This window comes from Xenopus laevis, chromosome 1S, assembly GCF_017654675.1.
Source record: "Xenopus laevis strain J_2021 chromosome 1S, Xenopus_laevis_v10.1, whole genome shotgun sequence".
NCBI classification, from domain to species: Eukaryota; Metazoa; Chordata; class Amphibia; order Anura; family Pipidae; genus Xenopus; species Xenopus laevis.
Window position 1 is genome coordinate 180089246 of NC_054372.1, and position 14490 is coordinate 180103735.

The 14490-nt window shown below is 38.4% G+C and overlaps 1 protein-coding gene and 1 pseudogene across 2 annotated transcripts in view; one reads left to right on the forward strand and one right to left on the reverse strand.

The window, feature by feature from the left end:
* Window positions 1-14490, forward strand: part of slc38a9.S (solute carrier family 38 member 9 S homeolog) — a 58023-nt gene that overhangs the window by 1235 nt on the left and 42298 nt on the right. The window contains exons 2-3 of one of the 2 annotated variants that reach the window (XM_041580571.1): window positions 4246-4409; window positions 4862-4984. In XM_041580571.1, the coding sequence (XP_041436505.1) occupies window positions 4893-4984 (92 nt within the window). In that variant the 5' untranslated portion in view covers window positions 4246-4409; window positions 4862-4892. The remainder of the gene's footprint in view (window positions 1-4245; window positions 4410-4861; window positions 4985-14490) is intronic. The other variant, XM_018244485.2, reaches the window with a different exon arrangement.
* Window positions 512-679, reverse strand: LOC121399603 (annotated as a pseudogene).

Here is a 14490-nt window from a genome sequence, read left to right on the forward strand (position 1 = left end):
TATTGTGTCCCCCCTGTAAGTCTGTGGGCACATAAACACAAAAAAACAGACGGCATAAATACGCAAAGTAACACAGCCCCATAGGCTACAATAGGAACGCAGGCTTGTAGTCACATGAGGTGTAAGAGAACAGCTATCCACAAGGATTCGCAAACCTCAGGTGTCCCATGCCGGGCCAAAGAACATCATGGGCAGATGGGTCCACCTTCGCCAAAGCAAGGGTGAGCCCCATACTCACTGCCCCCCCCTAGGGGGTTTGGGGTTCTTGGACTCCCCTTCACCGTGCGGCTAGGGGAAGTCCCGTCTACCTTGGGATCTGCCGAAGGTTCCCCCAGGGCGCAAGTCTTGGCCTGGGATCAAGCCCAGAGGACTATGACACTTACCCAGTGAAGCAAAAGGGCATGTGCATTGTGCAAGACCCAGAAAAATGAATCCAGCACCCCTCCCGGGAGCACATCGCCTCCACTTTCATGAAGCTTAGCTTGACGACCAAGTGTTTCTCCCTCTTCATAGAAGATTAACAGAACGGATATCTAGCCAAAAGGCCCAGTACTACACTTGATCTTAACCGGCCAGAGGACCAAGTGTTTCTCCTTCTTCACAGAACATCATAAGAAGGGGTACCTAGCCAAAAGGCTTAGTACTACACTTGATCTTAGCCAAAAGGCAGAGAAGCGATCAACCGAAGCACTAATGCACAATGTAAACCCTCATCAATAGAACAATGTGGAAACTGCGAGAAAGGGGATCTATTGGGCCGGTATACACTGCGTTTTCATAGTATGGTGGGGACTTTTTGGGAAACAACATTACAAGCATCACTGCATAAAGTCTATCAATGGCCTGACTGAAAAACATACATACAAACAGTGTTAAACAACACCACAGCATTGTTTAAAATTACAATGCCTTTATTGCACTCTCTCAGGGCATTACAGCAATGTTTCAGGGCATGTTGCCTTTTACTTATAAAAGGCAACATGGCCTAAAATGTTGCCGTAATGCCCAAAGAGGCATTTTGAACAATCCTGTGGTGCTGTTCAACCCAGTTTGTGTATTGTATACCAATGGAAGATTGTTGTGCTGACTACTTGTTTCCAAATTGAAAAACAACTGACTTTAGACCAGCTTTTAAGCGTCTGTGCAATCCATCCTCTCATTTATGTGGTCATCTGGTAATTTAGTATGGGTCTTTTTGTATAGTCGTGTATTGCATAGTTTTTGTTTCAACCTATGGTAAACTGCATTGTATTGGATACATAAATTGGAAATAAAATATATGTTGTATTCCTTAAATGATAACGGCATGCCACTCATCCAGTACAAAATTACAGTGGCATGCAAAATAAGTTGAAAGGGTGGTTCACCTTTGAAGGTGGCAATAAACGTAACAATTCCGATCTTTCTTGGAAAAGATCTTTCCAAAAACGTTTATTTCAATTAGGGATGCACCAAATCCAGGATTCGGTTCGGGATTCAGCCTTTTTCAGCACGATTCGGATTTGCCAAATCCTCAGGTACACACAATAGAATTCTACCTGTATCTGACGATTCAGCACTAACAATGGCCGATGTTTGGGTGCCTTCAAAGGCATCCGATCAAAAAAAGAAAGTGCATGGTTGCTTTGGTCATTTGGACCCTAGCAACCAGATTGCTGACATTGCAAACTGGAGAGCTACTGAATAAAAAGCTAAATAATCCAAAAAGCACAAATAAAAAATGAAAAACAATTGCAAAGTGTCTCAAACCCCTTTAATGCATTGAATCACCCTTGGGAAAACATTTGAACCACGATAGCAATGGAAGATGCAGGAGAAAGCAATTTCTGGGGCTAATTCTCATGTTGTGTCACCCATGCCGGAGAAAATTTACCCCAGATGACAAAGCATTCTGTGTGCCATTGCCCTAAAGTGATAATAAGAATATAATCTTAATTCTCCAGAAAAGGTGTCATTGTTACATTACTTTTGATCTATATGAAAAGCTTTACCTATATCTTACCTTTTAGCTTTCCTTGCACCTTTACTGAGAAAGATCTGGTGTGGCATAAAGGAGAAGGAAAGCTACAGAGGCATTTTATTGCCAATAGATTAGCTGCAATAGTGCAAGCTAGAATGCTATATTTATTCTGTAGAATGTTTTACCATACCTGAGTAAAAAGCTCTAGAAACTCTCTGTTTGTTTAGAATATGAGCTGCAGTATTAATGTGGTGTGACATCACTTCCTGCCTGAGTCTCTCCCTGCTCTGGGCTCAGATTAAAGTAGAGAAGGGAGGGGAGCAAACTGAGCATGCTCTTGCCCAGGGCAATGAGGTTTAAGCTGAAGGCAGGAAGTCTGATACAGAAGCCCATGTGTTCACAATAGAAGGAAAGAAATGCAGTGTTTCTTTTGACAGGGGACTCAGAGCAACATTACTTTGGGGGTTTACTGGTATATTTAGATGGACCTTTCTGATAAGGCTTACTTAGTTTTAACCTTTCCTTCTCCTTTAAAACATATAGGAAAGGGAAAATGGATTGCAGCAATAGAAACTTAATGTTAGAATCTACAATGGGATGCAATGATGGTAGCAGCAATATTGTACGTTCATTCATTCATTGCCCTTTATAAAATGCTGCATTGGCAGGAAATACACTGGCAACACTGATAAGTCATGTCCTGTGCTTAAAGGTTATCCCTTGTGCATAGCATGAATTTTAAGACTACTAAAACCATTGTTTTTTTTTAATTTAAACATGCAAAATATTAATCTGTTAATCATCCAACATTTACAAATAAGATGATAATTTTCTATTTTATGTGACAGTTTTGCGCCCTGCGGTTCTGTAGAGAACCATTAATGAAATTTATCTTCTCTTGTAAGAACTTAATATAACTTTTACAAGAACTTTTTATAGAACTTTTATATAAACTCTATGGGCTATGTTACATGCTTGGTACATTTACACAGTGTTTATACTTAATAATAACATGGTGTAAAACACCAAATGATCACTGTAATATTCTTGTTGTAAAGCACACACATATTACATGCCGTTATCTTCCAAGAAATGCTCGAATTTGTACTTTCACACATTGCTGAAACACCAGAACAACTGCTAAATCTATTGAACAAATTATTACGTCTGGAGTTCTGGCAGAGGATCCCTGAATTTTTTGCAAAATTTTTATTCTGCTTCATTATGTTGCACTATCATGTAGTGTTATTGCAGAATTCCTGCTATATTTCTACCCTGTGTTCAGGTCACCGGATTCATTGAAGTAGGTTTGGTTAGAGTCATTACTGTTTGTCTTTATCGCACGTTGTGTTTTTACATGAGGTAGTGCCCATGGCGAAGCTCAGATTGATGTTATGCTGTGATGATTTGTGTAAAACTTTAAATATGTGCAAAAGTTAATGGTAGCGTAAAATGAATCTTGGGTAATAAAGTGCGCAGTTATAGGCAGGCTTTTCCCATTAATCCAACAAACCTCACAGAGAATATTACGGGCAGGGGCAGTAGCTTTAGAAGAGGCTTCCCAGCAGTTTTACCAGAAATGATTTGCCCAGGAGGTTATGTAAGGAAACTGTGAACGGATTGCCCCTGCTTTGGCCAGAAGGATGTCATCTGGGTAGGATGCCAGGAGCCTGTGTCGCAACATTCAGTAATTTAGTATAATTGATAATTCTATGAGGAATGCTTGGTTAACTAGTGAAATTATAGAATTTGTTATAGCTCTCTGTAGCAGTATGAGGCAGTAAGGCCATGTAGCATAGATAGTCTGCTAAAACCAACAACATAGCTATAGCATCCTGGCATATGGGGTCACATGTGATGGCATAGTTGTTTCCTGAAGATTTAGGCTTTATAGCTTATGAAAGATGTTCATATTTGTCCCTATTTTTCTTATTACACAGGAAAAAGGTGAAAAGGGAGTCCCCCTTTTTGGAAATGAAAGGTGTGAGAAAGGACATGATGGAAACACTGTAAACTATAACATACAGTTAGGCATGGGGGGTTTGGTGAAGAGACTATGAGCAATAGTAAATGTAGATGGAAATGAATAAAGGAAAACTGTTGCGTGTGAGAGCAAGAAAAATTGATGGAAATAATGGGCTAATATATGATAATTGCAGAAAAAACTTGTAGTGGATTGATGAATTTATCTCTGAATAATAACAACAAGTAGCTGTGACTGAGATGAAGAACAATTATGTTCTTAACTCTTAGGGGATTAATTAAAGTAATTTTTTTCTTGGTAGGAGTGCTTTCTGTGATTAACTAAACCCCTAGGCCAGGGGTGTCCAAACTGCGGCTCGAGGCCACATGCGGCCCAGGATGCATATGAATGCGTTCCAGCTTGGTTCCCGAGGAAACGTCATGTCGCAAAAGATATAGGAGGAGGAGGGACTCTGCCCATTGCCCAGTTAGTAATAATAATATAATAAGTCTATTTAATATCCAGGTGTCCCATATTTCAGTGTATAGCTCCATCTGGTTATCCAACTGGCATTGTAGTTCTTTTCTGTGTATTTCCTTTACTTTTACAAATCAAACGTGTTTGTGTATTTCAAGTGTGTCCCCAGACAATTTTTCTTTTTCCAATGTGTCCCTGCAAGCCAAAACTTTGGACATCCCTGCCCTAGGCTGCTAAACGTCCTAATAAAAAAAGTACTCCATTTTAATCCTGCCAAGGTCATGTAGAAGTCAATGGCAGATTGACCGCATTTACAGCTGGAAGACATCATGATTTGAAAAAATGTACAATTTGGATTTTATAGTGTCTTTTCCCACACAAGATTTTTTCGAGTTAATTTATTGATACTGTAAAAATGTGTTTGGTCTAAGTGGTTTTAATAAAATATTTTGATATTTTAGATCAAACTATTGAAGTGAGCGTGTTGTCACAATGGACAGTGATCAGGCACCTCTAATTAATCCTTCATTGTTTGAAGAAAGTGCCCAGAATCATTTTGCTGTTGCAGATTCTAGGAGCAGAAGGTAAGGTATTTATATACTAATTGCAAGTATATGTAAAGGCTGAAGTGTTATATCTTAATATACATATAATGTTTATTCACACATATTTTCATATTCCTTTTCATATTTTATGAATAACAAGTACAAGTAGTGTATGTGTGTATGTGTGTATATATATATATATATATATATATATATATATATATATATATATATATATATATATATATATATATATATATATATATATATATATATATATATATATATATATATATATATATATATAGTCATTTGGAAACCCCCCCCCCCCTTAATTCTTTGGAGTTTTGTTAAAGGACCAGTAACATCAAAAAAAATGTAAAAAAATTCGTTAGTACACATCAAAAAATAAACACCAACACAAATTATACTTTAAAATCACAAAGCCTTTATTAAGAAATAATTGCAAGTATATGTAAAGGCTGAAGTGTTATATCTTAATATACATATAATGTTTATTCACACATATTTTCATATTCCTTTTCATATTTTATGAATAATAACAAGTACAAGTAGTAGTGTATGTGTGTGTGTGTGGTGTATATATATATATATATATATATATATATATATATATATATATATATATATATATATATATATAGTCATTTGGAAACCCCCCCCCTTAATTCTTTGGAGTTTTGTTAAAGGACCAGTAACATCAAAAAAAATGTAAAAAAATTCGTTAGTACACATCAAAAAATAAACACCAACACAAATTATACTTTAAAATCACAAAGCCTTTATTAAGAAATAACTTACAGAAACTGCACTTCCTGTCCTGTACAGAAACGGCGAAAAGGCGACCATCGATCCTGCTGAGCTCGTTTTCTCCTCCTGGCTACTCATGGATGCGATGCAGTGACTGTCCGGGCCCCCTTCCTCCTCCTTTACGATGGATGATGTCGCTGATGAAGAGAAGCGGCAGCCAGCGCAGGGGGGAGAGAAACCCATTCATGAAATTAGCAATGAGCAGCTGTAGGTACAACGGCAGGATCATCTGACCCCTCCTGAGCGCCCCTCCTGAGCGCATATCGAAGGAAACTGTATGAACTTTACAGCTGGTGTCTAGTGGCAGCGCTGCTCCAAGCGCAACTCCCACAGTCAGGCTCCGTATGGCTCCGGCGATCGTTCTAGTGGGTCAAGTCCGGGAAGAAGAATTCAGCGCTGTATCCTGTGACTAATGCCACACATAGCATTTACACTCTGACATCTTTAGTGCTACTGATGAGAAACGGGGGTACAGCTCAGTAGCGCTAATGGTACAGGATACAGCGCAGACTCACAAACATTCTTGGTCTGCAGTCTAATGGAGTATTTGCAAAGGGAGTCTTTGGCACTGAAAGGGGTTTTCGGTCACGGCGAGGACTATCACCGGAGCCTGACTGAGCTGTGCTTGGAGCAGCGCTGCCACTAGACACCGGCTGTAAAGTTCATACAGTTTCCTTCGATATGCGCTCAGGAGGGGTCAGATGATCCTGCCGTTGTACCTACAGCTGCTCATTGCTAATTTCATGAATGGGTTTCTCTCCCCCCTGCGCTGGCTGCCGCTTCTCTTCATCAGCGACATCATCCATCGTATAGGAGGAGGAAGGGGGCCCGGGCAGTCACTGCATCGCATCCATGAGTAGCCAGGAGGAGAAATCGAGCTCAGCAGGATTGATGGTCGCCTTTTCGCCGTTTCTGTACAGGACAGGAAGTGCAGTTTCTGTAAGTTATTTCTTAATAAAGGCTTTGTGATTTTAAAGTATAATTTGTGTTGGTGTTTATTTTTTGATGTGTACTAACGAATTTTTGTACTTTTTTTTTTTTGATGTTACTGGTCCTTTAATCATTGGCCGAGCTTTCAAAGTAGCAGCTCCCTTTTAATGTATAACATGCCTTATGGAACAGTAGTATTTCAGCAGTGACATAGTGTATTGGATTAACAGAAAATATGCAATATACATTATAACAATTAGACAGGTGCACAAATTTGGGCACCCCACAGAGATATTACATCAATACTTCTCCTTTTGCAAATGTAACAGCCTCTAGACGCCTCCTATAGTCTTTGAGAAGTGTCTGGATTCTGGATGGCGGTATTTTTCCCATTTGTCCATACAAAATCTCTCCAGTTAAGTTAAATTTGATGGCTGCCGAGCATGGACAGCCTGCTTCAAATCATCCAATTTCGAAGTGTGTTTAGGGTCATTATCTTGTTGGAATATCCAACCCCTGCTTAACTTCAACTTTGTGACTGATGCTTGAACATTATCCTGAAGAATTTGTTGATATTGGGTTGAATTCATCCGACCTTCGATTTATAAAGGGCCCCAGTCCCTGAACTAGCCACATAGCATCAGCCCCACAGCATGATGGAAACTCCACCAAATTTGACCGTATTAAGCAAGTGTTTTTCTTGGAATTCACTTTTTGCTATAACCAAATAACTAAATTTTTCAATCAGTCCAAAGCACTTTGTTTCAAAATGACTGTGGCTTGTCTAAATGAGCTTTTGCATACAACAGGCGACTCTGTTGGTGGCGTGAGTGCAGAAAGGGCTTCTTTCTCATCACCCTGCCATACAGATGTTCTTTGTGCAAATTGTGCTGAATTGTAGATCGATGTACAGATACAACATCTGCAGCAAGATGTTCTTGCAGGTTGGAGGTGATCTTTAGGTTGTCTGTACCCATTCTCACAATCCTCATGGTTTTACAGCAACTGTGCCTGTGGCCTTCCATTTGCTGATTACATTCCTTAAAGTTGTAACTGACAGTTTAAACCTCTGAGAGCTTTTTATAGCCTTCCCCTAAACCATGATACTGAACAATCTTTGTTTTCAGATATTTTGAGTTGCTTTGAGGATCCCATGCTGTCACTCTTCAGAGGAGAGTCAAACAGAAGCACAAGTTACTGGGAAATGAAAGACAAACCACTGTTATCTATTTTGTTGAGCATGGAGCACACTCAGGGTTTGTATAATATTCAAAAAAGGAGAGTTTATTCAACGTTTCCGTCCTAAACCAGGACCTTTGTCAAGAACAAGGTCCTGGTTTTCAACCATAAATTAAAAAAAACACTTTTTTGCATATTATACAAACCCTGAGTGTGCCAGTCTTTACCTTTTTTTTCACTTGGCACCCAGGACAAAGACTCTGTATATGGAGTGGAGTGTATGTAAATGTATGTATATATATTTATTGTGTTTATTTAAGGTACGAATTCTAAATAATAGAAAGATCCATTATCCGGAAAACCCCAGGTCCCAAGCATTTTGGATAACAGGCCCCATACCCGTATCATCATAACCATCTCCACATTTATGTTCTGAGGTTAACACATTTAACTTGTAGGTGGTACTTATCGGTTTGGAGATCTCTGATATTGATCCTTAAATATAAAATGTTAAAAACATGATTGTCAATAACAGCATTCTTAGATTGAATGTGTAATGTGATGAAAGTGATGGGGGCATTTGAAATGATGATTGGCTGTTAGTATGCTTGCACTTCCTATTAGCCTGCACCTTTGGTTGGGGATAATATTTTTGCACAACAGGTGCCCCTGGAGAACTAAACCCCCAATAATAAAAACCAGTACCCTACATAGTCCCCCATCCCTGCTTCCCCCTTGCATAGGTGATTACCCCTGAAAGTGCCCCTAATTCATTAGTCACATATAGGCGCAGAGGAGCTCATGGGCACCATCTTCCAGCGCTTCAGTATTCTTTAGGTGCTCTTCCTTACCTTTGGCAATTTCCAGCACTTTTGGCACATGGGCAGTTGCTACGAACCTTGAAGACTGCTCCAACTGCGAATGCGTCATTATGGTGTTCACTTCCCAAAGAACCGGAAGATGGCACCTATGAGCTCTGCTGTGCTTACTCTGCACCTATACGTGAGTAATGTATTGGGGACACTTTCAGGAGTAATCACCTATGCCGGGGGGGACAGGCTTGGGGGACTTTGTAGGGATTTTTTATTATAGGGGGTTAGTTTTCCTTTAAATACTGCAAATGTATGATATCTAGCCCTGGATGTGTGCAATTGTTTCACACAATTATCGCATCTCACAGCAGGAAATCCCCTTTGATAAAATTCCACTAGACAAGGAATAATCCTTTGTTGTTTTCTTTAAATATTATTAGATTAAATATTTACTGGAGAAAGCAGTGCCAACAGTTCTCTTCATATTGAATGAAAATTTAAAGCATGGCAAACATTTGAATTGGAATATTAAGTCACCCCTTTAAAGTGGTCAGCTTTACCCAGTATCCAGCTAACAACTCTATGTACAGCTTTACATTTGTCTAAGCATCTACTGTCTATTCCAAGATAACACTGTTGCTTCCATGACTTTCCAATTCAAATCTGTACTTACACTGGCTGTCTTTGGGTTGTCAAATGCTTGCACCATGGGGCTGATGGTTCTGATAACATGAAATTTGAGGGCACACATTGTGTACCAGTTTGATCATACCAATAACCCATTGCAATTATACATAACTGCCCATTCTGTAGGGCTGCCCTAATACAGTCCAAAAAGTACAACATGGTAGGTAAGAAAGTTATTGGGCACACAGACACAATCGCGGGTAATCCCAAAAGAGGATCAAAGATGTTACTTCATGAATGATGCCCCATGGGCAGATATTTTTCAGATTTGTTATTATTATTTTATTTTTTTTGCAATACTGAGTAGATCCAGATCCAGGAGGACTCTTGGTTTCAGGTGTTTGAGGCCTGTGGTTGTAAAACAATTGTAAATAATTGGTATGAAGTTGTGGTAATCGGAGACAAGGTTTTTTTTCTATCGAATATTGGTGGTCTAGCAGTTTTCTGGTTTAGAGATAACTTTCTTATCTTAAAGGTGAACCATCCCTTTAAGATATCTCTACCTAGTGTGTCTCTCACCCAGTTGGTCTTAGTAATGTGCCCAGCTTTGCTGCCCTTGCATTTAAAGGAACAGTAACATCAAAAAAATAGTGTATTTAAAGTAATACAAATGTAATGTACTGTTGCCCTGCACTAGTAAACCTGATATGTTTCCTTCAGGAACACTATTATAGTTCATATAAACTAGCTGCTGTGTAGCAATGGGGGCAGCCATTCAAAGGAGAAAGGCTCAGGTTACACAGCATATAGCAGATAGCACCATTATGTTCTACAGAGCTTATCTGTTATCTACTTTTTAACCGGTGCCATAAAGCCTTTTTCCAATTTCCACCATTGCTACACAGTAGCTTGTTTATATGAACTATAGTAGTGTTTCTGAAGCAAACAGATCAGTTTTACCAGTGCAGGGCAACCGTACATTATATTTTCATTACTTTTCAAACACTTTAATTTTTTGGTGTTACTGTACCTTAAAATATTTGGACTGCTCTTGAAACATGGGAGGTATTGTAATATCTCTTTGAGCAGTTCTGAAATGTAAAACGGCTATCAGGAATTTCTTGCCTAGGTACAAACTTTTTGCGTTTTTCTCATGTAAACATAATGGATACTGTTGAACGTGTTTTAGCTTCAAGAGTAGCAGCAAGATGTTTGGTGCTTGTCTGCTTGATATGAACACCACTTGGTCAAAAATTATTTCAACACAATCTGTTGGCTTATACCATTTAAATATAGTTATATAGGTCTGTGTCAAGAAAGGCTGTTGGTTGGTGGTTTTTCACAGATCTTCTGGTTTTCCTGTCTTAGGTTTTGGTTGGGTCTGCAGTACTGTGAGTGCCATAGAGCCTATTTTCATTACTCACTAAAATCACTTGAGCAAATTTAGTAATACTCAAAGGAAACCCATGCTGAAACATAACATACAAACTACTTTCAGATAGTGCTCAGCCTGAAATCAAATTCGGGGCCACAGCTCTGCAAGCAGCAGTCCTACCCACTAAGCCACCAGTGCTGCATTACTGCTCATGCTTTAGTTTTTAAGTTATAGCAGCTTAGTTTTTTTTTTTTTTGTGGCCTTACCATATTGTTTATTGATTAGCTAAAATAGCATGGAGAACGGTACAGTGGTGCATGAAAGTTTGTGAAAACCTTTGAATTTCAAGGATTTCCGCATAAATATGGCCTAAAGAAAACTAGATCATGAGGACACAAACGAATAAGTCAAAAACATTATACTTGTTCATTTATTTATTGAAGAAAATGATCCAAAGTCTATTGGAAGAATGTTCTGGACGGATGAGACCAAAATAGAACTTTTTGGCTTGAATGAGAAGGGTTATGTTTGGGAGAAGGTAAACACAGCTTTGCTTTCTCTGAACTAGAAAAGGGCATCATTGATGAAGCTGAATTTTGAGTACAAGAATATTCTGCATAAAATATCAGGGGATCCATCTGTGAACTGAAGCTCTGGGGAAAATGGGTCATAAAACAAGACAGTGACCATATATACACAAATTGATCTAACAAAGAACAGTTAAAGCACAAGAAAATGAATGTCCTGAAATACCAATGTATTCATTTTGTGAAAAACACTGTAATTTGTTTTTTTCTTTTTTTTTTTTTGTAATTTCTTTTTCCAACTTTATGGGAAGAGACTTACAGAAAGAAAGGGAGGGGGGGGAGATGCATATGTAAATGCAATTTGTCAATATAACCTTAATCAGTATAACCTTTTCTTTGCATTCCTGCAATTGCTTTTTTCTTAAAATATCTGTGAAACTGTTGGTGTATTAGTACTGGCATGCACTGACTCTGTGACAGTGCCTGTGTTTACAGCACACACAAACCTTTATCAATATTTGAACCTGTAATTTCCTACAAATATAACCAGGTGATTCTCAGATACAGCTTTTAGCAACTTTTTCCCTGAAAAATGTAACAATTCCATTAGCTCACTGAATACTCTATTTAAATCTCAATCTAGATATAAGAATATTTACCAGTTGGCGATAAGGGTTAAAAGAAAAACATTGTCAAAGTTGGAGAATTTGCTAATTTAGCATTATTTATTACAGAGCTATGTAGTCAGTCTGAAGCAATTTTGGGTATCTGGAGTTGGATGTACCGACTCCTAATAACTTTAAATACAAGCACTGAAAACAATCAAATTTAAGAGCTTCTATGAAGATGGATATGGCAGAAGCAATTCTGTTTCTAAGGACAATACTTTAGTTAATTGTGAGTGTATTTAAGTTATTTTACACCTACCGGTTATGCCAGGTTCAGTTGATATAATAAATTGTTTTTGGTTTATGTAGTTTAACTTTGATTTTATTTATTTTTTTTTTTTTTAACTTTCGCAATGATAAAATGCCATGTATGTTGTGTACATAAAGGAGAAATAAAGCCCTTATGAAAAACCCTACCCTACATAGACCGCCCCCCCCCCCAGCCTAGCTGCTACCCTGGACAAATGCCCCTCGTGCAGATTCAGGCATCGGAGTTCACGGCAGCCATCTTCTTTGGTAATCTTTGGGTCTTCTTGCAGCGCTTCGGCAGTTTTCGTGACTTTCAGCGCATTCGCAGTTGTCAAAAACCCGAAGACTGCTCCAACTGTGCATTCACCTATATACACTTATTTCCCAAAGAAGACCGAAGAGAAGAATATGGCTGCCGTGAACTCCAATGCCAGAATCTGCACCAAGGGGTAAGAAAAAAGTTAGGGCCATTTGCCCAGGGTAGCAGCTTGGCTAGGAGGGAGGGGGTCTGTGTAGGGTAGGGGAGTAGGGTTTTTTTTTTTTAATAAGGGGTTTACTACTCCATTAACTTCTTTCAATCAACATGGAAAATATATTTCTATATTAAAGTAACAGTAACACCAAAAAATTAAAGCGGACCCATCACCCAAAAAATGATTCAGAATCCTATTTTATCACATTAGTCAAGCAAAATTATATTTAATTACACTATATAAATTATTTGAATCTTGATTTCAAAATTATAGCAAGCAGGCAGCAGCCATTTTGTGCACACTGTTATTAAGACACGCCTTGCATCATCCCAGATTCTTGTTTGTGCACCAGAATAGGGGACCCGATGTCCATCCCCATGCACTGGCTGCACAATTAAATGGTAAAGAGAACAGGGGAATGTGGGGAGAGCAGTGACATCTAGGAAGTACTGAATGGAAAGTGAAAGTAATTGTCTGCCCCGCCTCTATGCCCAGGGCATAGAGGAGGGGCAGACAATATTTGATTGACAGCTGAGACTTTTAAATGAGCTTACAACAGATATGAATGCTTTAATAAAAAATAGAAATGTCCCCTGGATCACCTACCGCTATCCGACTGGGCTTAATCGATCGGCACTAGTTTACTGAGTACAGATTGCAATGTTTCTAGGTGGGCAGATATTGATTGATTAATTCCCACTCATATAACCTGGGTTGCTACGGCAGTGGACTTTCACCCCCCCCCCCCTTTTTTTTTTTTTTTCTTCTTTTTCCCTTTCTTTTCTTTTCTTTTTGCTTTTCTTTTCTCGGCCCTATGTTTTGTAGCTTTTCCTTTTTCTCTTGCATTCTATGTAAAAAGGGAAACGTGTACTGTTTATTCTTTGTATTATTTAGCCTTGACACATGTTCAGTATTCATGCTCTGTACTATGCTTGTTGTTACGGTTGGCTACAGCTGTTTTATTGTTCGCTACAGAAACATTTTCGATACTACCTGTATTTATGTAGTACCTGTAACTATGCTGCCGACTTTGTTGTTATGCACGATTTCCTCAATAAAAATTATTGATACAAAAAAAAAAAAAAAAAAAAATAGAAATGTGATGTCATGTTTAATTTGAAAAGGACTTTTATTATACAGATTTTTGTGTCTGGGTGACAGGTCCACTTTATAGCATATTAAAGTAATTAACATATGCTTTAATATGCTATAAAGTGAGTTAGGAAAAGACCAAATTCGAGATTTAGCATACCATTTATCATACCTTAACCCTAAAAGTAACTTGAATGCGATAGTTTGTTGCCTAAAACGTGGCGAGTTCATTTAAAAATCAATGACAGAGGTCCGTAACCCATTTGAAGATGTTAATAGCCTTCCTGAGATTTGAATTGCGTTCCAAGTTTTCGGGTCCGTAATATTAGTTTGAATTATAGACGTTTTTTGTTAAATAAGATACAATTCAAGCTTCGAGGTTATTTGAGTTCATTCAACGTAAAACAAACACTCGACCTTTGATAAATCTGCCCCATAGTATACTGTTTACATGCAACGGCTTTGTGTTTGCTTCTAAAAGTCTACTGTATATAAATATAGTAGTCTAGTATATTCATATAAATAAAGCTACTGTGTAACCATGGGCGCAGCCATTTAAGCTGGAAAAAAAAGGAGAAAAGGCACAGGTTACATGGCACATAACGGATAAGCCCTGTCCAGTACAATGGTGTTCTCTGCTATGAAACCTGTGGCTGTGCCTTTTCTCCTTTTGTTCAGAGCAACAGTACATAGTATTTTAACTACATTGATACACTTTGTTTTTGGTATTCCTTTAAAAACAGAGGAGTGAGGGAATCCATAAACAAGAGTCAAAGGTCAAG